The sequence below is a fragment of the Setaria italica genome, chromosome I (genome assembly GCF_000263155.2).
Source record: "Setaria italica strain Yugu1 chromosome I, Setaria_italica_v2.0, whole genome shotgun sequence".
Classification (NCBI taxonomy): domain Eukaryota; kingdom Viridiplantae; phylum Streptophyta; class Magnoliopsida; order Poales; family Poaceae; genus Setaria; species Setaria italica.
In genome coordinates, this window is record NC_028450.1 from 166,604 (window position 1) to 191,394 (window position 24,791).

The 24,791-nt window shown below is 43.7% G+C and overlaps 2 protein-coding genes and 1 pseudogene across 3 annotated transcripts; 2 read left to right on the forward strand and 1 right to left on the reverse strand.

Annotated features, from left to right (window-relative positions):
• The first annotated feature begins 4,315 nt into the window (after positions 1–4,315).
• On the forward strand, positions 4,316–8,742 carry LOC101760720 (annotated as a pseudogene).
• Positions 8,743–13,086: 4,344 nt separating this feature from the next.
• Positions 13,087–17,744, forward strand: LOC101761781 (ruBisCO large subunit-binding protein subunit beta, chloroplastic). The gene is made up of 15 exons (XM_004951130.4): positions 13,087–13,285; positions 13,649–13,867; positions 13,966–14,091; positions 14,174–14,311; positions 14,410–14,505; positions 15,121–15,363; positions 15,473–15,707; positions 15,784–15,953; positions 16,169–16,246; positions 16,372–16,443; positions 16,563–16,667; positions 16,787–16,879; positions 16,962–17,054; positions 17,137–17,263; positions 17,362–17,744. The coding sequence occupies exons 2-15, from the start codon at positions 13,658–13,660 to the stop codon at positions 17,373–17,375; spliced, it is 1,800 nt and encodes a 599-aa protein (XP_004951187.1). The 5' UTR covers positions 13,087–13,285; positions 13,649–13,657; the 3' UTR covers positions 17,376–17,744.
• A 31-nt stretch (positions 17,745–17,775) lies between these two features.
• Positions 17,776–23,100, reverse strand: LOC101761123 (extra-large guanine nucleotide-binding protein 3). 2 transcript variants are annotated; one of them, XM_004951129.3, is made up of 10 exons: positions 22,966–23,100; positions 21,458–22,797; positions 21,217–21,354; positions 20,110–20,214; positions 19,824–20,006; positions 19,390–19,567; positions 19,061–19,305; positions 18,755–18,927; positions 18,466–18,663; positions 17,840–18,297 (listed from the first exon to the last, which is right to left on the reverse strand). In XM_004951129.3, exons 2-10 carry the CDS (start codon positions 22,406–22,408, stop codon positions 17,910–17,912), a joined length of 2,559 nt encoding a protein of 852 aa, XP_004951186.1. In that variant the 5' UTR covers positions 22,409–22,797; positions 22,966–23,100; the 3' UTR covers positions 17,840–17,909. The 2 variants fall into 2 exon arrangements, with proteins under 2 accessions (XP_004951185.1, XP_004951186.1); XM_004951128.4 differs by lacking the exon at positions 22,966–23,100 and having other exon boundaries at positions 17,776–18,297; positions 21,458–22,408.
• Positions 23,101–24,791: the final 1,691 nt, after the last annotated feature.

Sequence of the window (24,791 nt, forward strand, 5' to 3'; positions counted from 1 at the left end):
GTCTCGCGATTTAGCCTAGGGGTTGTGCAATTAGTTTTGTAATTAGACTATGTTTAATACTCCTAATTAGTGTCCAAACATCCGATGTGACAGGGGCTAAAATTTAGCCCCTCCCTGCCAAACACCCCCTAAATTTTAGCTCTGCATTTTTAACCTAAAATTTAGCTCTTGGGATCCAAACAGGGGGGCTAAAAGTGACAAATAGCTAAAATTTTGGAGCTAAATTTTAGCCCCCAAAGAGGCCCTAAAAGGAGCTAAAAGTAAACCTGGACCATAAATTCCACCCCTGCCCCCTTTCCTTTCTCCTCCGCCTTCGTGCCTTATCCCTCCCGCACTTCCTCTCTCCTCCGCCTCCCACACGCCTGCCACCTCCGCCCGAGCCCGCCTCCTCCGGCCGGCCGCGCCGCCTCCGGCCCCCCGCATCCTCCGGCCGGCCCCGCCGCCTCCGGCCCCCCGCCTCCTCCGGTCTCCACCGCATCGTGCGCATTTTAGTCTGCAACACACATCGCTAAATAAACTAACCATTTTCTCTTTGGAGAAGGGGTAAAAGCCCACCTGTCATCTTCTCCTTCCTCTCCACCCTAATTTTCAAACTTTTGCAACTTAATAAAATTTGTTAGACTTTTCTAGAATTTAATTGCTTGTGTTTAAAGACAAGGATTTTCTAAGGGTACATCTAATTTATTAGGTATTTAAATCTTTTCTAAAATAAGTTAATGAATTATAGGCTTTCATTGTTGCATTCATGCTGGTGCATTTCTCTTTGAGTGTTGAGTTCGAATTTGTGTTTTAACTCATGTTTGAATTATCGTTTGAATCCCTTTTAAAATAATAGAAAACCCTTTCTTCTTTCTTTCTCTTTTATCCTCCTTTTGGCCCGCTCCTTCTTTCACCTTGACCCGCAGCAGCAGCAGCAAGCCAACGCCTAGCAGCAGCGTTGGGCTGTCGACCCGGCTCGCTCACCAGCTAGCAGGCCTACTCAGCAGCGGCCCGCTTCCTCCGCACCAGCCCGCTCTAGCGCCAGCCTCCGCCGCTGCTCGTTGGTGGGTAGTCCCCACCTGTCATCCCTTCCGCCGCGCCACACCCGAGCCGAACTTGAGCTCGAGTCCCTGCCACTCCCGTATCTACCTGCGAGGCTTGGCCCACACGCCAAGGCCGACCCCTAGCCCAATAAAACCTGCCGCCTCCAAAGCCCCATCACCAAACCCTAAACCCCGCACCCAAGCTTCAGCGCCGCCACTGCACGCCCACAACCCTAGCTCGCGCCCGCCGCTCTCGATCTCTTACGCCGCCGCCTTTCTGTCGACAAGATCATCGCCCGGAGCTTCGCGTCGTGGTAAGGAAGCCACCCGTGAGGATCCCGTGCACTCCCATGCCTTCTTTCGTGTGCACGAGCTCGCCGGAGTCGCTGTTTCACCGCTGAGCCACACCTCACCCTCGCCGCACAATCGAGATCCTTGACACCCTAGATGCATTTGCAGGCTCCTTAGCTCCTTAGAAAACCTCTAGGGCCTAGATCACATCGCTTCTGGTGGTCGGACGCTCGAATATGGGCTGATTCTGGTGAACTAACCCTGCTCCACCGCCGTCTCCACCGCCCTCGCACCACCCGCTTTCTTCCCAGCCTGCCGCAGCCGTCCGATCTGAGCCTAGCGACTCCGATCTAATCTGACCGAAGTCAGATATGGTCAACCCGGGTCAATCTTGGTCAGCCGCGCCGCCTTTGCTTAAGAGCCCCTGCCTTTTCTAGTTTCTGCGTCTAGTCCTACCGCAGTTCAAAAGTAATTAGGTCTTTTTATTCTGTTTAGACCCCTGCTCTTTTATAAAATCCCGCCCCCCATTCTTTTACGCATTAGACCTTCTATTTATATGTTTAATTAGATCTTAGCTCTTGGTTTCTTTAAGTTTAGCCCACTAGAAGCTTAGTTTTCTCGCAGTTAAGCTCCTGAACCTTGTTTAGCTCATATCTTTAGCGTTTTAAATCCGTTTAAGTGATTCTTGCGCCTACGAGTTCGTGTTAATGCATAGATTAGTTTCATGATTCTGTTTTCTCTGTTGCTACTATTTGGTGTATTATTTTAGTCCTTTGTTTGCTTGTATGTACTTATTTGATGCGCATAGAAGGATCACAGTTCGAGGGATTCGAAGCGCAAGGCTTTGAAGACTTTGAGCAGCAAGAGCATGTTCAGGAAGGCAAGTCACGTCCTTGATCACAATTTGATCCTATGCAATCTTTATTTTTATGTTCAATACATATATGCTATGCACTTTATATTTATAAACATGATGGGTTCTATTTAAGGCAAACGCCTAGTTTTACCCCTGTACCTCGATCAACATGAGTTTATATCATGTTGGGTAGTTTTTGTTAGTTGTTCTAATTGGGTATGGTGAACCAATGATTAAACTTATTTTATTTATGCTATAACTTCCATTAATACAAAATCATCATACTTAATTGGAACATGGAGCGACCACCCAGGAAACAACCCAGGAAACAGTACAACCACAAGAACTACATGGCTCTGGTCTTGGCTAATTAATTAGAGACTCTAGTTTGAAGCGGTCTTACCGAAAGGGCAAGAGGGGCGGCGGCAGATAGGGTATAACCCAACCCTTAGACTGATCTACTCTATGGTAGCTTCACAGTCTTGAGAGAGGTTTATGCTTTGCTACTAATCCGGAAGCCTTAGCGGGCTACTTCTTACTAGGGAATATTTGTAAAGGTCTCGTAGCGTCACTATGCAGTCATACCTCGATAGTGTGATAAGTGCTTTGTCGGCACAGCATGGTTGGATCTAAAGTTCTTTTGAACTTTTACGCGACTTGTGGTGAAAGTGTTCAACATCTGTGGAGTGTAAGCTCACGGTCAAGAGCGGCCTGGACCCTCACATGATTAATATGTCGGAAGTTGAATTAAATTGTTGTTATTTATTTCTGTTCTATTTATTTATATTCATGCTTAATGTGGGTGGTATAAACTTATGCTTAGTAATTACTAATAAAATTTAACCAACCAATTAAAATTGCTGAAATGCTGTTAAACCATAGCCTATCCTTGCATAGCCTTACACTACACATTCCTCATGCTTGCTGAGTACCAACCATAAGTGTAGTCATCTTTGCTAAAACTATTGCTCAAACCAAGTCTACTTTGAGGAGGTTCCTGAAGACTTTGAGGAGTTCTAAGCGTACGTGTCCCACCAGTCAACTGCCTGTGGAGTCATCGTCATCATTGGAGTTCCACTGCTAGAATAAAGGCTCATTTTGCTATTCGAATTAAAGACTTTCGGTCACGTAATAAATTTAATATTCTCTTTGCATTAAGTCGTTGCACGTTGTATGTGTGAAATTTGATCCTGATGTACATATACTTTATTTATCTAGTTTTGCTATTAAAACCGGACGTGACATCATTTTCCTCCGATCCTCTTCCACTGTGCCGGTTCCTCTTTCTCTTCTCTCTGACCTCTCTTGCTGCTGCTCCAGTTCTGTTGGCGCGAGGCTCGCCTGTGGCTGTGCCGATAGTATACTCAGTAGTATACATATGTGTTGTCCAAGAAAAAGGAAAAGAAGCTAGTAAGAAGAAAAAAGGGGACAAGCTAGCAAGTTAAGTTCCGTGTACTTAATTATATGCATATGGCAAGCAAATACTGTCATGCATGCATGGTCGTTCATATTTCGATAACACGCTCGGTAGTATGAGATACCACTAGCCTATGTGACAGCCAGCATGCATGGCATCGCAGACTCGCAGTACGTGCACAAGCATAGGAAAATATTACTTCCTTTTTATCAGCAAAGTATAGGTGGTCGGGCGGGGAGCAGCGCCAGAGAGATGAAGAAAATAGGATGGGGGAGGAGAGCATGGCGGCGGAGCATGCGCGCGCGCCTCTCGCCCCGCCACCCTCCTTTGCCCATGCATGCCGGGTTGCTTCTCCTCCTCCAATCCTCCCCTCCCGTATCTATCGCCACCCCGTACCATCCATCCAATCATGCATTCGCATTCCTCCTCCTCGATGGATTAGCTAGAGATCAGATTAATCGTTCCTGTTGTTGAAGATCACTTGATCCATCGCAGTCGCAGTCCCAATCGCAACACAGTAGATCGCGCATGCCCAACATGCTCGGCTCGTCGGCGTCGAGGCGGGAGGCCAGAAGCGGCGAGCTCCCCAAGGCCGCCGCCACCGTCTCCCTCCGGGAGGCCGCCACCAAGATCATCGAGGCGCCCAATCCCAACAAGCAGGCGGCGTCCAACAGCATGGCCGCCGTCGTCAGGGAGGCCGCCGCCGCCGCCGTGCGCCACGAGGGCTGGATGGTGCGCTACGGCCGCAGGAAGATAGGCAGGTCCTTCTTCCACACGCGCTACTTCGTGCTCGACAGCAAGCTCCTCGCCTACTACAAGAAGAAACCAAAGGACAACATGGTATGTATACACTCATTGGACCTCTACACAATCATAGTCGACTTTGAATCTTCCTCATATTTCTAATTAATGGCTGGTGTCCGATAGATCGACAACATTAATTAACGAATGATGCAACATATGGTGTGAGTGTATATGTGCATCCAGGTTCCGCTCAAGTCGCTGCTAATAGACGGGAATTGTAGGGGTGGAAGATAGAGGGCTCAAAACACATCATGGCCAAGTGAGTGAGTTTATTTGCTCCTTTAATTTTTTTCTTTCTTTGCTTGATCACAATCTGAAAATTCTCATCCCTCTTTCATATTCCCCCCCCCCCCCCCCTTAATTTCAGATGATTTATGTCCTGTGCATTTATAACAAGAAAGAAAAGGAGCACCAAATAACGGTTCGTCATAGAATCCAGTATATGTAGAGCAACCATTCAACGAACTTTGCTGCATTTCTCCCTATCTGTTCTGGCCTCACATCACCAATATATTTGATTCACAGATGGGCGCGTATGATATCGAGGATGCAATGGCATGGAAAAAGAAGATAGAACTCATCATTGATCAGGTGTGGTAATTAAGTCCGTGCTTCAGCCAGTTTTTACAAATACGCCACACCACAATCGCTCCAAACATGTCAAGATACAAGAGAGTTGGAATGTAGTCTTACCATTTTTCTTCATTCTTGCAGCAGCAGGACTCTATGACAGCTAAAAACCGTAAGGCCTTCGCTTCAATGGACTTTGACATGGAATTTGGAGGGCAGTTTTCGTTTTCAGATCATGACAGCGCGTAAGTAGCATTCCATCTGTCAGGTTATCCTCTGCTAGATCTTTTGCTGAATTAGCTAGAGAATATTTATTGCAATTGTAGAGCTGAAGATGACGAGGAACGGCCTACTTTGACTCGTAGGACAACTATAGGGAACGGTAAACAGTTGCATTAACTATCACAAGTGAAGTGGATTACTGATCTTAAGCAACATTTATTTCCACTTTTGCACGTTTTAGCCACAAATTCACCATGCCATTTCTGCTGCTAGGTCCCCCTGATTCAATACATGACTGGACCAAAGAGCCTGATATTGGTGCGTCCAATCAGAACGATCCCAATCAAGTTCACTCCAAGAAGAATTGGCGACTACTTAGATGCCAAAATGGCAAGTCTGCATTCCTCTCCTTCCTCATAGGATTAAATTTGAATTTGCTCACTGTTTTGGTATTGGCAGGGCTGCGCATCTTTGAAGAACTTCTGGAAGTTGATTATCTTGTAGGTTCCAACTGCTATGTTGTTTTTTTTTTGTTGGTCTGTACAAGTGTCTAAAGACCTGAAACATATGACAACATAATACTTTGATGTGCTATATAGGCACGAAGCTGCAGCCGAGCTATGAGGGCTGTTGGTGTAGTGGATGCTACATGTGAAGCCATTTTTGGTCTGGTGATGAGCATGGATGTAACAAGATATGAGTAAGCATATGGCTTTCTAACTTCCTGTTTTCCGTCCTAGTAGCATTGATCTCTTAATGTTTATTTTCCATTACAGGTGGGACTGTAGCTTTCGTCATGGTAGTTTAGTTGAAGAGGTTGATGGTCACACCGCCATACTATATCATAGGTTGCAGCTGCACTGGTGCCCAATGTAAGTTCTGACAGATCGACAAGTCCTTACCATTTGCCTTTTCTTCTGATTGTTGCCAATGGATCTTCGATCCACATTAACTATGCAGGTTAGTTTGGCCTCGGGATCTTTGTTATGCTCGGTATTGGCGCCGTAATGATGACGGAAGCTACGGTATTTTTTTGATTCTTCATTTTTCCTATTGCCTTTAATGTCTGCAATCCCTTCTGTTTGATAGTGTGTGTACGATGCAGTTGTGCTGTTCCGATCCATAGAACATCCGAACTGTGGTCGGCAGCGAGGATTCGTGAGGGCTTTCATTGAAAGTAATTTTCCATTGGCACATATTAAACCTTCATCTACCTTAGAGTACGAGGCACTCCAAATATAAGAAGAACAAAAATGTCAACTTCTGGTCCTCCGTTTCTTTTTACTGAATTTCTGCTAGTACAGGTGGGGGTTTCAAGATTTCTCCCCTCAAGTGTCGCAACGGAAGACCCCGTACTCAGGTTCAACACCTTATGCAGATTGACCTGAAGGGATGGTTCCTGAACTATTCTCTCTCCTTTCAGTATCATTCCTTGCTGCAGATACTAAACTGTGTTGCAGGTATTGAAAATACTGCTATTTTTTAATACAAACAACAGTGACCAATCCATCTTAAAAGGAAAATTAGAAACTTAATTTGTCAAATTAACAACATAATGCTGTTTTACCACCGATTCATTTGTCTCTTATGTTCTTCACCAACTTCCAGGATTGCGCGAATATTTTTCCCAAACAGATGAAATCCATATAACCCCAAGGATTCCTGTAATGGAAACCATGGTTGATGCGGATTCAGGGCCAAAAACTCACAAGTTTCAAGATGCAGACTCCAAGACTAAACCAGTAGACCAAGGGCAAGCTGGTAATAGAAGCATGGGAATGATTGACGAAGAGTCGGATGAGGATGATGAGTATCAAGTTCCTGAAGCTGATCTAGAGGTGTTTACTCTACTAGACCCCACTACAAGCAAACTTCTATGATTGCTTTACTTAGTATAAGTTGGGATAATTCAGTATGTAACACTCAATAGAGTGGCAATTCACCCTGAAGCAAACCCTACAAGCTTACAAATGTTTTCTATCATCATACTAAACCTTGATCAAAACCAATGTACAGGAAGATCCGAACAAATCTGACAGTGATGCTAAGCGCACAGGTATGGTTCCCCATGTTGCTCTACATGCTTGTATTGTCATATCTGCTATGAAGTTCCCCAGGACATGCCATAACTGTGACAGTGTAATCATTACTGCAGATGATCCTCCAGAAAAAATTGATTTATCTTGCTTTTCCGGGATTCTTCACCGTGATGCTGATGAGAAAAGCCGCAACTGTTGGACAGTACCCGATAGCAAGATCTTTAAAGTTCGTAGCAAGAACTTCCCACAGGACAAATCAAAGGTCTAAATCTTCCAGCTTTTGCTTTATTGCTTTTGATTGAAGCATGCATTCTAGATGGTGTCCAGAACCGGGTTTCTTTTTCTAAAAAAAAAAGGAGAGATAGCATAAAGAACATTAACACTCTGGTATCATCCAAGTCACAGATACCTGCAGCGAGTTATTTGATGGAGCTCGCAGCCATCGATTGGTTTAAGGACACAAAGCGTATGGATAACGTTGCCAGGCAGAAAGGTTGTGTTGCTCAGGTAAGCAATCCTTTTGAATGTGAAAGACATTTGTGGTTTCTTGTCCACTATTAGTTACACGGCCTCATCGAAATAGGTCCAATATATACAATGTGGAGTACTTTACTTTTGGCACTTTGTTAATTAGGTTGCTGCTGAGAAAGGGATGCATACATTTGTTGTAAACATACAGGTAAATTGTAGGGAATATATATCTCATTTATTATTGATGTATTTGAAGCAAATTTGGTGTGAAGTTTGATACTGTCATGTTGCACTGTAGATTCCTGGATCGACCCAGTACAGCTTGGTCATGTATTTTGTAGCGAGTTCCTTGAAGAAGGGATCGTTACTCCAGCGTTTCTTTGACGGCGATGATGAGTTCCGCAATAGCAGACTGAAGCTTATACCTTCCGTTCCCAAGGTCTGGTAGTAACTCTCGGTCCCAGAGAATATTTATTCCCGGTGATTCATATTTGATAACAGCATAATAATGAAAATAAGTTGTTCAGGGCTCTTGGATAGTGCGGCAGAGTGTCGGAAGCACCCCTTGTTTGTTGGGAAAAGCTGTAGATTGTAGCTATGTTCGCGGTCCTGGATACCTGGAGGTAGTAATTGGAACCTTTTCTTGTCTCATTTTCATCTACTCTATATTGATGGTGTTTTTTTTATCAGGTGGACGTTGACATTGGATCTTCGGCGGTAGCAAATGGAGTTCTGGGCCTTGTCTTTGGTGTGGTCACAACATTAGTAGTTGACATGGCCTTCCTAATACAGGTACTAGTTAGAAACTCTTTAATTACTTACCTCTTTAATTTCTTACCTGCTGAGCAAAGGAGTGATGATCTATTGTATATTTAGGCCAACACGTACGAGGAGCTCCCGGAGCAGGTGATCGGTGCAGCTCGGCTGGCACACGTGGAACCGGCCACGGCAGTGGTTCCTGACCTGGACAGCACAGCAGCTGAGAATGACGACAGCGGCAACAACAACAATGCTTCCTCGGAGGAGGATTTGTCCAAGAAAACGAATTGATGTTCAAATTTATTGCCTTCCTTCAGTATCAAATCTGGTTATCAAGATAGCAGATTACTAGTGATGGTGATAGTGTGGTTGACCTGTAGTTACTGAAATTATTGTGCAGAAGAGAAGATGAAGCCCAGAGTTTTGGTTTTGACAATGGTAACTAGGATCATGCCCGTGCGTTGGTACGGGCGAAACAAATCCTTTCCATAAACGTTAATTTTCATTGTATAATTTTTTGTAACATGTATAATAGAAGCATTCACTTTGTTTAAACAGAAGTACAAATAATTGTCAAAAAATAGAATGCCTACCTAGCTATTTGAACACTTGAACACTTGGTAACAGATTCTTTCCATTGCCAGTTTCACGTAATCTTTCTGTCGCACAACTATCATCCTACTTCCACCACCCAGATGCTGGCAGAGCAAGCTCCATGCTGGCGTGCTGCTAGCAGCTAGCGGCAACCTCCTTTGCTGCCACTTCCCGTCATCGTCTCCATCAGCACGACCACCATCCCTCACACTGGCAACTGACCATCCATCCAACCAGTCAATAATGCAACAGTTCAAGGAAAAGAAAATGATGTCAATATAAAATCACAGGTTAGGATACAAGGCCTCATCATATTACTACAGGCCTTCATTAAAACCTATCAATGAACAAGTACAATATGCTACCGATATTGGTAATTGGATGGCACAAAACAGATTATATACTTATTTTAGTTTTCATGCAAGACCTAGAACTTTTTTATTTATAAAAGGAAATAGCAATTCATTTTCTTACCTACATGATCAAATAATATCAATGATCAAATAATATCAATGGTTTCAATAAAATTATGATCTCACACCTAGCTACTTATCATGCTAATTTATATTTCAGAGTGACTAATTAAATATGACGCTATGTTTCAACCTAAATGTGATGCTATCTCTACCTAAGAAAGGACTGATTTTTCAGGGCAATAGTAAAATGCAATAACAAAATGAGCTTATTGTATCTTCCACTTCCTTCACGAGTCATAACCCAACGCCTCATTTCCTTTTTCTATTTTGAACTGTAAAAACCCGGTGCTTAAACTGTGCAAGGTGCAAGTCACTATCACAAGTTGCTAGGCAGACTACAACCTACAGATCAGCACGTATCTCCAACTACTGACGGCAAAGAACAGCAGGTGGTAATAACTCGCAAGGCTGTACCATGAGCTTTAAGTAATAGCAACATCAGCAGGCTGCTGTACGCAATCGAAGCCTAACGTACTGCGAAATTAAACTAACCTTCTGGATCAGAGCCTTGGCTTTCTCAGCATCTTCCTCCATCACATCGGTGACCGCCTTAATCTTCGAGGCTTTGGCAGCCTCCTTGAGATTTTCATTGATAGGGAATGCGTCGGCGACCTCGCCAGTGACCCTCTCCATCACCTCTGCCACCGTGTGGATCACAACTATTTCCAGATGAGTTCTAAAAATTATTGATCCAATTTATCAAATGACTGCTATGCCAATAAATGAAATAACCAAGATGTGGGTAACCCAGAGCAACATGTATTGGATGGGCACTATATTAAGACATAATGACACAAAACAGGTTTTATAACACCCAAATGGAAATAGAGGATTATAAGCAGTGGGATCAGCTTTCCTTGAGCTATTTGAGCAGAGCACTGGGATTAGCTTCCCTGGCATTACCTCCACCAGGACAAATGTTTACCACCCAATATGCCAAGGATAACCTATCTGATAGACTGAGTTAAACAACCAAACCTTTTTTACTTAGAGCCAGTACAATATGAAGCAAGTTAAATTCAGTCCAATTTCTTACTTCAGCTACGAGCATAGACTGGAACAAGATAAGCAGAGAAATGACCATCTTGCAATACCTTTTCCACCATAAGATGATTCAGACGTCAAAATGAGAATTTTTCGGATAACAGATTCAGATTGTTCCTTCTTTCTATCCTTGAAAATCCAAAGGTGTGGGACCAATCGAATCATATCAGTGATTGCGCAAAAAATTCACGCTGCAGTTCTGAGACAAGTGGAAGGAATTGGACACTGGAGTTTAGTGGTCAGAGTGCACTTACCGGCGTAACATGATATACTGCCAACAGCATAGCATGCAGCCCTTCAGTTATTTCGTGAATACAGTACGGCTTCATCAAAGAAAACACATGCGTAGAACTCTAACCAGCAGGAGCTTTGCACCTCACAAAAAAAAATGCATACAAGTAGATGAATGGATTTCTGGCAATGTGAGAAATCAATCTTAAAAGACACGAGTGTGAAAAAAACAGTTAGAACAAATGAGATTGAGAACTCATAGAGCCATCAAGATTTGATATCGCATCCTCAAGCACCTCATCAGAGGAATATGTGACAGGATTAAATCCCCTTGACCTCCCACTCTCCCTGTCATAGATGAACCTAGCTTCCAGGACCTCCCCTTGCTTGTTGAACAGGTTAGCAAGCGCTAAATTGTTCACACTCCATGAAAGGTTGCAAATATACCCCCTATCGGCCTCACCCCTGGACCCTCCAGGTGAGGACTGCTCCCTGGATAGTGGGTAGTGTTGACCCTGAATGCACAGTCAAACTCATCCTATCAGGTACCTGATTTCAGAGATAGAGGTTAAGCTAAATAACTATGGGAACAAATTTGAAAACATGGTGCAATATAGCATTTGATTAAGCAAAGCAAACAGCTCAATAGCTAACATATATACTCGACTGCAGGCTAAAGTGTAAGAATGAGCTCAGAAAAGAAGAGAGTTGCAGAAGCAGGTAGCATAGCAAAGCAACCACTGGGCTTCCGGCCAGTCACAAAATAGCCAGCATATTATCCAAGATCCAATGTTATATGCTTTATATCAGAACCTAGATAAATACACTAGCTAGTAGTCCTGCAGTGTTGTAATTAACCATTGCTAGAGAATAAGCATGAATGACTAAAAAACAAGGAGAAAAGTCATACCTTTATCATCCCCTACAATCGAAGCAATATCCTGAAGCTAATCTTTTAATGCAAGCAATATCCCATCTGTCGAGCAATTTCACAATACTAACAGTCGACCAATCTCAATAATGAAGTTTGAGTGTACCAATCAAAACTTAAAGATTATATAAATTAAACAGCCAAAAACATCACCTCATGCCATGTTAGTTAAAACAACAGAAAAATAACCTGCTATGTGAGTGCCCATAAGTTGCATATGTTAACTGAAGCAGAAGTATTGATAATATTCACATGCCACTACCTAAAACTCCTAGAATTGGACTGCAAGAATCAGATGACTCAGACTGCAACATCATCTCATACTATATTCTATCTAGGTCTGGTTTGATATAATTACCATTGGAATCACTCAAAAAAACAAGTGACCAGCCATCTGTCAAGCAATTTCACAATACCGATAATGGAGAATAGGAGAATAAATGATGGACTATGTTGCCAATCAAGCAAATCCACTAATCATTATCCTCCTCTATGCAATCGAACCACCAGATCCGCCTCAATAAGGATGCATAAAAACGGATTGTCATGGAGATGTGCAGATGGGCGGAAGAGGTTACCGTTTTCGGTAAGCTCGACGACGTCGTAAGGGCGAGCTTGGCGGTGGCGCGGCCGGCACATAAGTAGCTAGAGGCGTCCGTCTACCAGCGCGCCGGCGTGGAGGGGAGGCCGGGGGTGGGAGGCGTGCTTGCCGCAGGGAAGGGGCAGCGCACGGCGGCGGCTTGGCGCAGGGGAGGGAAGAGGGGCGGCGACGAGATAGGGCGGCGGCACGATATGGTGTAGGGTTTGGAACGGGGACGTGGGAGGTAGACAAGGGAAGAAAAAAAATGGAGCGGTAGAAAAACGGGGGAGGGGGGGGTCGGCAAACGACGTACGACGTTTTTACTCGAATTTATTTTTGTAGCTATATAGATATAGATTTGTCGATAGCTGGGTGTTTTCTTTTCTTTCGTGTCGGATATGTGATTCTTCTTTCAAGATGTGCCTGCTGCCTACTGGTGGTTTCTGTATGTCTTTAGGAGGCGTCTTGCTCTTCTTCCTTAGGAGGCGTCTTGCTTTTCTTCGATCTAATCCGCTGCTTTATTACTTAGTTTTGGATGATTTGTGAGCGATAATGGATTGATTCTAGCTGATTTGTCGACAAGCAAAGACAACAAACACCTTTCCCTCCTTTAATTGGTTTTGCTTTGCCGCCTCTTCAAGGAAGGCATTTCCTCCTCCTTCTGGATGCTTCCATTCCAGTTCCACCAGTCAGTCAACGCCGATCAAAGGGGTGGGCCCGGTCGGCCCCACGTGCCTGTGCCTCTTTCTCTCTCTTTGCTGGTTGGGTCTAGGTGGTTGCATCTTCTTTACTGCTAATTACTTTCTTTCAATTGCTACAAAACAGGTAGCCCGATCCGTCCGCCGCCATCTTGAAACCCTAGATACATAGTAGATAGATAGCCGGCGGACACCAAATCAAGCGATCCCCTGCCCTGCTCTGCCCTTGTGCGTGATTCAACGACTCCAGCAAGCAATCAATCGCGTTTGCAGCAGCCAGGTACGTGCGTATGATGAATCGACCCATCTCCACTCTTGTTGTGTTGTCGATTCATCGCCCAATACCCATAGTTTTTCTTTAGGGAAAGATAATAATCAGATGCATCCACCAACCTGGTTCTTCTAACTAGTGAATTCTGTTTGTGGTTTTCAATCCCAATCTCCCAACCCTCCTATTCTGCGCATCGCTTGTGATTTTATTTATTTATATACTCTACTAGGACATTGGGTCTTTCTACCAGAGACTGACTTGTGCTAGTCTTAATCTAAAAAAATTTCAACTCACAACAGATATTAAAAATTTCAAATCTTTTTAACCTGCTCTGCTCTGTTACTGCTCATCCAAATTTCATCCCTGCAACAGGTACTCAAAATGGCTTCGCCATTCGGGACATGTGGCCTCAACAAGCCAGCACCTGCTGCCTTTGCCACCAACAAGCACCTTCCCCCCCTCCCTTCGCCACCAGTTGTTTCCATCCCACGGAAAATGAAAATGAGGCACCAGAGGAAGTGCCGTTTCACGGTGAATGCAGCAAAGGAGATCCACTTCAACAAGGACGGCTCCGCCATCAGGAAACTTCAGGTCACTCAGTTGACTAACATAATCACACCTCTGCTGCTGCTATTCATCTCATCACTTTTTTTCTTCTTCTTTTCAGCTGACACGGTTTTCTTTCTCAGAATGGCGTCAATAAGCTTGCAGATCTCGTCGGGGTTACTCTTGGACCAAAAGGACGAAATGTAGTCCTGGAGAGCAAGTATGGCTCACCTAAAATCGTCAATGATGGTGTCACTGTCGCAAAGGAGGTGTGCCTCTCTCACATTACAGATTTATTACCATCGTTTGTTCACTCTTCAACTTATCATGCCCACCAACTTTTTCGGCCAGGTTGAGCTGGAAGACCCTGTTGAGAATATTGGAGCTAAATTGGTCCGCCAAGCTGCTGCTAAAACAAATGATTTGGCCGGTGATGGGACAACCACTTCAGTCGTCCTTGCTCAAGGGATGATTACTGAGGGTGTAAAGGTACATCAACTCAAAACCTCATGTCTCGGTGCTTATGTCATACTAGCTGTTTTGCACACTCATGAAAGCTATAGTGAAAAATGTCGTTACTTTCCCAGATTGTAGCTGCTGGTGCTAATCCAGTGCAGATCACCCGTGGTATTGAGAAAACAGCCAAAGCACTAGTCAATGAACTCCAAAAGATGTCCAAGGAGGTAATTTCCTATTATCATTGTATTATGTTCTGGAACTTAGTGCTGTTCTTTTTTTATTTACCCCTGATCAATCACGTTACTACAATTGAATCACATCTTGCATCTAGATACCTAATGACCTTGCACACTGTACCAGCTACAAGCTACAGACCGGATGGTTGGCTGACTGTGATTACCATACATACAATATCTATTGTTATATAAACCTTTTTCAATGTGGACTTCAAGTCAAACATGGCTTGCCCATTGTAAATTTATGCATTGGTAGAATATGTGCATAAGCCATATCAATGGACTTTGGTGCGAGGCGACCATGATTCACAGTAAAATATGCTGCGCCAGCACATCTAGTTTGGTTTCCTTTCAGCTACATGTTGTATGCATTGTATAGCCCCCCCCCCCCCCCAACCCACCCACAGCACACAAAAAAAAACTTCTCTCGGAGTAGTTATTGCATGGTGTGCGCACAAGTGCTGCAAACTTATTGTTTTGATACTTTCTACAGTCAGTTATAGTTGGGAGTGTAAATTCCCGTCCATGTCTTACTCATTTCAACTGTCAAGAACATTACCTGTTTGGAATCTGAACATGCCGGATTCACGTTTGAGGCTGCAGGTTGAGGATAGTGAGCTTGCTGATGTTGCTGCAGTAAGTGCTGGAAATAACTACGAAATTGGGAATATTATAGCTGAGGCTATGGCCAAGGTTGGACGGCAGGGGGTGGTCACCCTTGAAGAAGGGAAGAGTGCTGAAAATAACCTCTATGTTGTTGAGGGAATGCAGTTTGATCGTGGTTATATTTCTCCCTACTTTGTGACTGACAGTGAAAAAATGACAGTGGAGTACGAGAATTGCAAGGTTTGATGCCCATGAACTCATCTGATGAAAATTGTGTAGTAACTATTATCTAGTAATAGCAGTCTTCATGACTTTGTTAGTCTTACGCTGATTTTAATTCTATTACCAGCTGCTCCTTGTGGACAAGAAAATTAACAATGCAAGAGATCTTATCACTATTCTGGAGGACGCTATTAGAGGTGGATATCCAATTCTAATAGTCGCAGAGGATATTGAGCAGGAAGCTCTTGCAACCCTTGTGGTTAATAGGCTTAGAGGTGCATTGAAGATTGCTGCTATCAAGGCCCCTGGTTTTGGAGAGCGCAAGAGTCAATACCTGGATGACATTGCTACTCTCACTGGAGGTATATTTTATCTTCAGTTATGATCTGATGTCTTTTTGTGCCTGCTTATCATATACATTGGCCATCCTCCGTACAGGTACTGTCATCAGAGATGAAGTGGGTTTGTCCTTAGACAAGGCAGACAAAGAGGTCTTAGGAACGGCCGCCAAGGTTGTAGTAACTAAGGATTCAACTACAATAGTTGGAGATGGTACTACACAGGAGGAAGTCAACAAAAGGGTGATGCAAATCAAGAACCAGATTGAGGTTTGCATTCTGGAAAATTTTAAATTATGTGTTGACCTGCTATTTGTCAAGCATCTTTATTTTCTCTTTTGTTGTGGTTCTGTTCTGTTTTTCAAGTTGCTGTTGGCAGCCCTGATTCTCCCAGACATAGTTGCATTCACTTGCCTTGCATTTCTACGGTAGTCACTTTTGATTGGGTGGAAATTCTTAAGTTTTTCCAAAACCAATATTTTCAGGCTACTGATCAGGAATATGAGAAAGAAAAGCTCAACGAGAGGATTGCTAAACTGTCCGGTGGTGTTGCTGTTATTCAGGTAACCCTGATAATGAACTGTAGGTAGCAGTTGGAGCAGCAATGGCACTAGGGTGCTTAGTGTATTAGGATGCTTATTAATTATCGTAAGAGAACCTTTACCAAATGATATGTCTTGCTTTGTAGGTGGGAGCTCAGACAGAAACTGAGCTCAAGGAAAAGAAACTAAGGGTTGAAGATGCCCTTAATGCTACAAAGGTAAATGCTAATTCTTGTTGCTTAAATCAATTTTGTTTCCTTCTCCGTGTTGATCACACCTTTACATGAAATCCTATTTGTAATCAGTACTTGTTAGTTGACAATTTTTTTTATGGCAGGCAGCAGTTGAGGAAGGTATTGTTGTTGGTGGTGGCTGCACCCTTTTAAGGCTTGCATCAAAAGTTGATGCTATTATTGAAACCCTTGACAATGATGAACAGAAGGTAGGTCCCAAAATTTAATTGTTATTCATGTTACTTTCCGTTAAGGTGCTCTTTTGTATACCATACCATCTATGATGAACCTTTTGTCCTTTTTGTTTCTTTCTTTTTTTCTTTCCAAGGTTGGAGCTGAAATTGTAAGGAAGTCCTTGAGCTATCCACTTAAATTGATTGCGAAGAATGCGGGTGTTAATGGCAGTGTGGTTATCGAGAAGGTTTGCACTCAAAATTTTGTCCTGTATAACTTAGCAGTTTGCAGCTTGTGTGTAAAGCAAGTTTAACATGTCTGGCGTTCAGGTACTTGCCAATAAGAACTTTAGGTATGGTTATAATGCAGCTACAGGGAACTACGAGGATTTGATGGCTGCTGGTATTATTGATCCCACCAAGGTAATTTCCTATTGCTTTCGTTGCAGCCCCAAATTCCTATTTTCCTGTTAGCTCATATGGGAAATTGGTTTTGCATAATCAGGTTGTGAGGTGTTGCTTGGAGCATGCTGCCTCGGTTGCAAAAACTTTCATCACTTCCGATGCTGTTGTGGTTGACATCCAGGTGCCCGAACAAGCACCTGCTGCAAATCCAATGGGTGGTGGTTCAGGTAAATATGGGGGACAAGAGGACATTGTGGTGCTAACGGTTGGTTACCTATTAAGTAGTCTGAATCGACTTGATAATTTGCGTCGGTTTTGTGTTCAGGTTTTGGGTTCTAGAAAAATTCTGGAGATGAGCTTCCACTACCCTTCCTGCGGCATGGCACGTTACTTTGGAGGAGGAATTTCATTTTGGTGTTATTATAGCGTTAAAGCGGCAGCAAATCTGCTACGGGTGATCTATCGATGTTTGAACAATGAATCTTGCGTGCAGTTGGTAGTTGGTATGCGTCGCGTTAATGATATATACTATGTTGAAAAAAGGGGACTTCATGTAATTGTTGCCAGAACAGATGGTGGCTCTAGAGTCTTTTTGAGGACCTCGGTATGTGGTGGTGACGAATGCAGAATTCATTCGCCAAGCTGATAAACTATCATCTGACTACTGATGGAAGCATATGCAGTTTGTATGGAAACACATTTTTCTTCTGGCTGGGGAAAATTAGTAAGTAAATAATAATAAATACAATGCAGCAATACCAACAACATACACAAGCAGCTATGATCGGAATAAGCTGTAGCAGAATCAATTCAATTCAATTAATTAATATACACCGTTAATGATGATCCCTGTATGTACCAGCTCAAATCGTCTCATTCCGCTCTGATGAACGGAGATGAGCTCATCTCAGTGGTGCTGTAGAATGATTCCTCCTGGTAGTAGTTCTCGTCCTTCTCCTCTTCCCACTTGAGAACCTCCCGTATGTACTTGAACGCTTCGTCCACTGTTTGACGATCACGCGCCCGAGCCTGCCACACGAAAAGCTTCCTGTTCGTGTGCGCAAAGTACATGTCCTTGAACTTCATAGCGATGTAGTAGTATGCCTGGTGAGCCAGCGACTGGTTGTTGTGGTGCGTCCGAACTGGGCAGAAGTCATTGAACCACTCACAGCTTGAGAGGGGGGCACGGTTGATCTTCTCCTCGAAAAGGTCATACTTGTTCAGAACCAGAACAAATGGGGTGTCACAAAAGCACGGTTGCCTGCTCAAACAGAAATTCAAATATTACAATTCATAACTCTGCTGACCTGACAAGATATCAAACATCTGCTTCCCACAGGATAGTGGGCAATTACTATTTCTATCCATATTTGTTTATTCTGTCCTAGAAAAGGGCAAAAAAAAATTCAGATGGAAAAGACTAGCATACCGAATTGTAGCCTCGAATAACTCTTTGCTTTGCATCATCTTGTTCACAAGAGGCCGACCGCTGCCATTTACAGGGGGACCCAATTGGTCATAATCACTGAGTGCTATGCAGAATATCACCATGCGGACATCTTCAAACATTTCCACCCATTTGCAGCCATCATTCATGCCCTTTGCACTAACTCTGATTAGCTGATATCTGATGAAGAAAAAGAATACATGATTTAGGCATTTGGCACATGATTCAAATGCTCTTCTTCACACCAGCAAGAATGAAGTTAAGAGATTACTTAGTCAGAGGCTGGGAATGTGCCTCAGGGTTGTCAATATAAGGTTCAGACATAGGGCTGCGATCATCAAGCGTGAACTCAATGAAGGCCAGTCCATTTCCTTGTGTTACTCCTTCAGCAAAGATTACATCTTTCTCGGAAGGTTCATACTCATTGCTTGATACCTCAATGGCCTGCAACAGTATGCCAAGAATAGTCCAAAAAGTCATTCAAAATTTTGAAAAAAAAGGGATTCAGCTCTGCACAATAAAAACTAGGTTGATCAAGGCTAGAGATATATTAATTTAAAAAAATCAAGGTTTATACCCTGCTCAAGAAGTGCTCAGCCACATCAGGGAGAAAATGCAGCTCTTCCTTTCTTTTGAATGTTGCTTGTATGGCGGGATCCTTCCACATCTCGTCAACAAACGGAGCATATTCACGTGTTGCGGCAGGGAAGAATGCATCTAGATCACCCATTGCTATGATATCCAAAAGCCAATCTGAGAATTTCTTCAGCCTTGCATTTATGGAGTATACACAAGAATTTGAACCGTTGGCTTTGCTGTCATCTGCATCCAGAAAAAAAAAACTCAGTAATATTGTGTCCGCATCTGGTTAAAAAAAGCAAAGATCAAATGACTTGACCATATTACCATGCTGAGTCTCATCACCCTCTGAAGTTGTGCAATTCAATCTAGACAAAGCCTCTTCCTCGAAGCGCTCGCGGCCCTCTAGCAAAATCCCAAGATACTTGAACATATTGCTTTGGATCATTAGTTTGATACCTTCAAGCTCTTCTTGGGTGAACCTAGTCCCGTACAAGTACTTAGCCTAAGACACATTAAAAGAAGATCAGCATGAAACAAACAAGAACAAATGCAGGATACAAAGTTTGAAGACCACGACTCCGCAAAAAAAAAAAAAAAAGTTTGAAGACCACGGATGTGAAGTTTTCTGCTTAAAGGATTTATACTTATGATTATGTGAAAGTGCTAGCGCAATCTCTCATGCAGGGCCAGTTACAGAGAGTTACATGGCAACAATTGTGATAGAGCCAAAGGCATCAAGAAATGGAATCAGATCATACCTGCTTAAAAATAGTGCTTGTACCAGCACCAGGCGGTCCAAGAAGAAGAAGTTTTTGGATCCTTTTTTGGTCCAAATAATCAGGGACAGTTCTTGCTGAATAGGGAACTTCATCTCTGGTTCCATTTGAATTCCCAGGAGGCACCGGCAGTGAAAACAATGCACATGCAAAACGCGTCAGAGCCTGGCCATGGTAGGAAAAGAAAGATCATCAGCAATAAGCATACCCGACTTAAGCTTTCTAAGCAATAACAGTGTTACACATTCCTTTTAACCAAGATACATACAGACTCCCATATTTTCCCTTTGATATTGTTTTGTCCTTCCTCCTCATAACGACCATCATCATAGACCCAAAAATGAGTATCACGGGGACACTGAACATTTGCAACCTGCAAGCACAGTGCAAGTGATGAGACAAATGAATAATCTCTTTTACAGTGCACCCTTGTGTCTTTGTAGGTATAAGGACTCTTGGATCTTGTCTGTGAACTGAAGGTCTCAGTTTCAAGCTAAAAGACAGAAACATGACGTACTAGGCTGCTGGCTACAATATGCTAATCCTGAATGCAAAAGGGAACTTCCGTTTGATGAATTAATATCTTGATACCCAGAACGGCAAAACTGTTGCATTTAGGAAAGTTTCCTAATGTGCAGGAAACTGGAAAACCCAAAAAAAGGACAACAGTTTTAAGTCATTATTATGCATATATCAAATTCCATAATGATCCGCTTACACCAGAAGTCTTAACGATCAACATATAAAATTGGACGAATCTGATTCTTTTTAATTCGCAGTGGTCACTATTCAAAGAGTGGAGCACATAATTTGAGTATTTAAAAAAGGCAGAAAAAACATATTTCAAGTCAACTAATGTACTGGAACTCAAATTAACAGGATGAATAGGTGAGAAAGTTTTTGCTAGAAACGACAACATGGCTCACATCACACGGTGCTATAATTCACTAAAGTATAAAACTAACATTGATTATATATTGGATAAGATATCATTATTTGGCTTAAATGGTTTAGGATGACCTATTATTAACAGTCATTAATAGATGGGCAGTTAAAACAATAATGAGAACTTAGTAGGACAAAGGAACACTTATAGTTGGTGAAATTCAAACAGACTACATGCAAATGCAATGATAAATTGATAACTTTGGACCAAAAATAGAAAGTAAATGTAGTTGCCAGGTATTGTCCAATTGCTAAAAAAAAAGAATACCCCTTATGAATGAGGTTAGGCCAAAGGGACTCAACAGCTAGCCTCCCTCATGATAACCACCAGGAACCATAGAAAAGCAGCTCTAGAAGAGTAAAGCCTGCTTGGCCAAAAGCAATATAGGATTCTATTTTGTAAAAGCAAAATAATTGGCAAGACGGTTACCTTCAGAATTTTCAGCTCAATCTTTGTTATCTCCCTCCCATTAATAAAAACCTGGGTGTTGCCATTACTAGCATTGGCTTGAAGCTTCCCAGTAAAATTGAGGTTAGAGCTAATAATCCTGTCTGGTTTTTCTCCTTCCTATCAGAAAAAGGCAGTTTCATTAGCAGAAACCAAGATAAATTTATCCACAAGTTTTTTTTAGGAAACAGGAATACACAAGCTTTGTTCTTAATAGATTTACCTTTCCCCATAAGCCTGACTCCTTGTCATACCAATACTTTCCGGGCTTTAGCTTCTGAGGAGGCCGAGAGCAACTTAGCAGGTCTGTCAGCTCTTCTGGCCTCAATGGGCAACCGTTCACAATAAGCTGCTCAGGCCGCAGCTGATTTGCTTGGCACTCCTTCTCAGCTTTCAAGATTTGCCTTACTTCCAACGGGCTGAGCAACCGCGAAAGTGTCCTGGAGTTCTTCCCTAGCTTCGCCCTCTTGGACTCATCGATTGGCTGGCCGATGCAGGTGACGCACTTGCGGCCTTCTGGCATCGATCCCATCATCCTAAGCACACAATAGCTGCAGTACCTTGCGTCGCAAACAATGCACGACTCCTTGCTCTCCCATTTCCTCTTCCCACAGCGATAGCATGCCCTTCTCCTCTTCTCCTTCTTTGTGACGGCCACGTACTGCTCAGACATCTCCTCAAACTCCTTGCTCTCGTATTTGCTGTTGGGCGTGAAGCCAAAGGTGACCACGGGCGCTCTCCTGCCCTCCTGCATCTCAGGCCTATTCTGCGGCCCCGGTGAGCTCTGCGCTGAACCGTGCGACTGTGTGCGGGAGTCGTCGTCGTCGTCGTCGAACTCCTCATTGTGCAGGACTGACTCAGAGCTGCCACCAACCTGCATGGACACCGGATCTGCACAGCGGGCGATCCTGGAGACAGGGAGGCGGATGGGCTCAACGACGGGCGCCACGGGGAGCCCTCCAGGCACCTGGGGGCCGGACACTGGCTCCGCCGTGGGGATTGCAGGGATCTCGACGGGGTCTACCCTGGGAAGGTCGTAGGGCACCGGCGGGCCGTCGTACTCGAGGGCGATGGAGTAGTCGAGGTTGGGCGGCGCCTCAGGGATGGGAGTGCCCGGGGGGAGGATCCTCCTCATCATGTCCTCCCAGGTGCTTCCATCCATGGCCTCCGCCATCTCCGTGCTTGCCTTCCTCTACCTGCCCTGGCTGCTTGTCAACCACCTTCCTTCTACGTCGCCATCGCCCACAGAGCTGACTGGTGGAGATGAAGCCTGCCCTTTTCAACTCCACCCACGAAGTTGACTCCTTCCTTATTCTGTAGCACCGAAATGGAACGAACCAACTCCAATTGAAGGGAATCCTGTCAACAACCAACTACACTAGGCAGGCAGTAGCGGCGGGTGCTTGGATCGAATTCCGCCCCGAACCGAGCGCTGAAAGCAGAGATCTTTTACCGCGAGGAACCGTGGCTCGCTCCAATCCGCACGAGATGGAATCAAAGTCCAATCTTTTCACCACCACCAAACTGAGCTTTCTCGAAGGAAGGAGATCTCGGCCACCTCTTCTGGAAATTGGATCAGACTGGTCAGGAAGAGAGAACGAATCGAATCCTGGACAGGCAGGTAGCACTAGGATGTGGATGCAGAGCGGAGGAAGGAAAGCCGAAAGAAAAGAAAAAAAAAAGTGCTGCAAGGGCGCCGCAGCCGCACGGCGAGGGAGGGGAGGGGCTGACCTGTGCTGCTTTTTTGGACTGAGAAGGAAAGCGACGGCAGGAAACCAAACGAGGAAGACGATCCATCCAGCCGATAACACCCAGCCAGTATTAAGAGTGCTCAATCCGAATGGCTATTTTCTCACTTTTTGCCTCCTTTCCATTTTGTTCGACTCATTATTACCTCACTCTATTCACTCTATTCATGAGGAGCGTGGTTCTTATTAGATCTAGTAATTATTTTCACTCAATCACCAGTAGTACTCATAACAATTAAGTATTTTGTTGGATGTTAATAAAGCCAATCTCAATAGTTGATTTTCGTGGGAGTTTCATGAGCATTAAATTCTGTAACACATCAATAATTTTATTGATTTGACACAGTCATTATAAGGAGAGAGAATGTGGAGTTTTATGAGAGAGGAGTTTCATCTCATGAAATCATTAGATTCGGTTACCAGGTTCTTAATCGGTAACAGTGCAATAAAACTATGCACTAAGTGTCGGTGTTAAGATCCGGCAAGCTACCGAAGGAGGTGTCCGAGGTAGTGTTTTGGTTAGTAGGGCTCATCGAGATCAGAAACTCGAAGGTAAACGCAGACACATGATTTAGACAGGTTCAGATTGGTAATACCCTACGTCCTGTGTGTTGGTTGGATTGAATTATTTTAGAGGGATCCCTGCCTCTCCTTATATTGTCGGGGGCAGAGCTACAGGTCGGTTGGTTACAAGAATACTAGTCGGATTCGACTAGACGAGTTCTACTCTTATTGCTACAAGTAGTTTTCCTAATCATCAACTAGTTCATGTCTTGCCACGTAGACTACATCGTCCTACATCATAATCTCTATGTCAAATACGACTCGATGTACAACCCTATATTTAGGACTGTCCAAACCTTACAACAAGCCCTCGAGTACTTTTTCGTCAAATGTAGCAGTTCCGAGTACTTTTGCAGACTTCACTCACTAATTCTTGGTACTCTTCATCAGGTTGAATCTTCAAAGGGATCCAAAAATTGCCATGCGGCTAGAACATGCTCAATCCTCATTTAACTCATTCTTGTATCTTCAACCTTTATATGAAAGTGTGATGAAAGTCGCACTTCATATGGAGTAGCCTCCAAGTCTTAGGTTGAATCGAAGAATTGCATCACTTTTCCCTTAAAAATCTAGAGAAAAAACTTTTTGTCGATGGGCACATGGCACATAGTCCTTGAGCCTTTATCCGACTAGTTTGGTGGGTATAAGGGTCAATCTCTGGTTAACGTGACCATCTCTAAATGGAAATTTTATCTCTTCAAAAAATAGAGGTAACTGCTAATCAGATGCCCGAAATCCGGAGGATCCGTTAAACCAAAATCCTTGTATTCACGCTGCTGTTACTACGCCGCGGTTATAAATAACGGAAGAAATAATCCCTTCCATTTTACCTTTGCTATCTGCTTTTCCAACTTCTATAATGTAGCCCTAGCATCGCTGCTGCCCGATCTTCGAGCGCTAGCATCGTCGTCCCCCACCACTCAGCCCCGAGCGTGTGCGATAAAGAAGCTCGCGACATCTAGGATGGGGAGGAAAGCTGCTGTTGTCAAGCCTGCCATAGAGGGAGAGAAGAAAAAGTCTGATAAGAAGAAGGAGCCGCGGTTGCCGGCGCCTAAGTATGGGAAGACGGACCAGACTACGTCGCCAACTCCTGCCTGCGCTTGGAAGCAGTCATCCTTGAAAGAAGAGGAGATCAAGACACTTGTGGCCATCTGCTCCAAGATCAAAACTTCATCAATTGGAGATTCGCCTATAGCAACCCGCACCTCAGTCAACCAGCTTGGAACCTCCAACTAAGAAAAAGAA

What these genes read in the sequence shown, in the direction of transcription:
- LOC101761781 (XM_004951130.4), top strand. Translation starts at nt 13,658, where the DNA reads ATGGCTTCGCCATTCGGGACATGTGGCCTCAACAAGCCAGCACCTGCT. An exon ending in CATTGCTACTCTCACTGGAG is followed by an intron (nt 15,708 to 15,783) that starts GTATATTTTATC and finishes TCCTCCGTACAG; the next exon opens with GTACTGTCATCAGAGATGAA. An exon ending in GCAGTGTGGTTATCGAGAAG is followed by an intron (nt 16,880 to 16,961) that starts GTTTGCACTCAA and finishes TCTGGCGTTCAG; the next exon opens with GTACTTGCCAATAAGAACTT.
- LOC101761123 (XM_004951128.4), bottom strand. Translation starts at nt 22,408, where the DNA reads ATGGCGGAGGCCATGGATGGAAGCACCTGGGAGGACATGATGAGGAGG. An exon ending in AAGGGAAAATATGGGAGTCT is followed by an intron (nt 20,007 to 20,109) that starts GTATGTATCTTG and finishes TACCATGGCCAG; the next exon opens with GCTCTGACGCGTTTTGCATG. An exon ending in CATTCCCAGCCTCTGACTAA is followed by an intron (nt 18,664 to 18,754) that starts GTAATCTCTTAA and finishes TTTCTTCATCAG; the next exon opens with ATATCAGCTAATCAGAGTTA.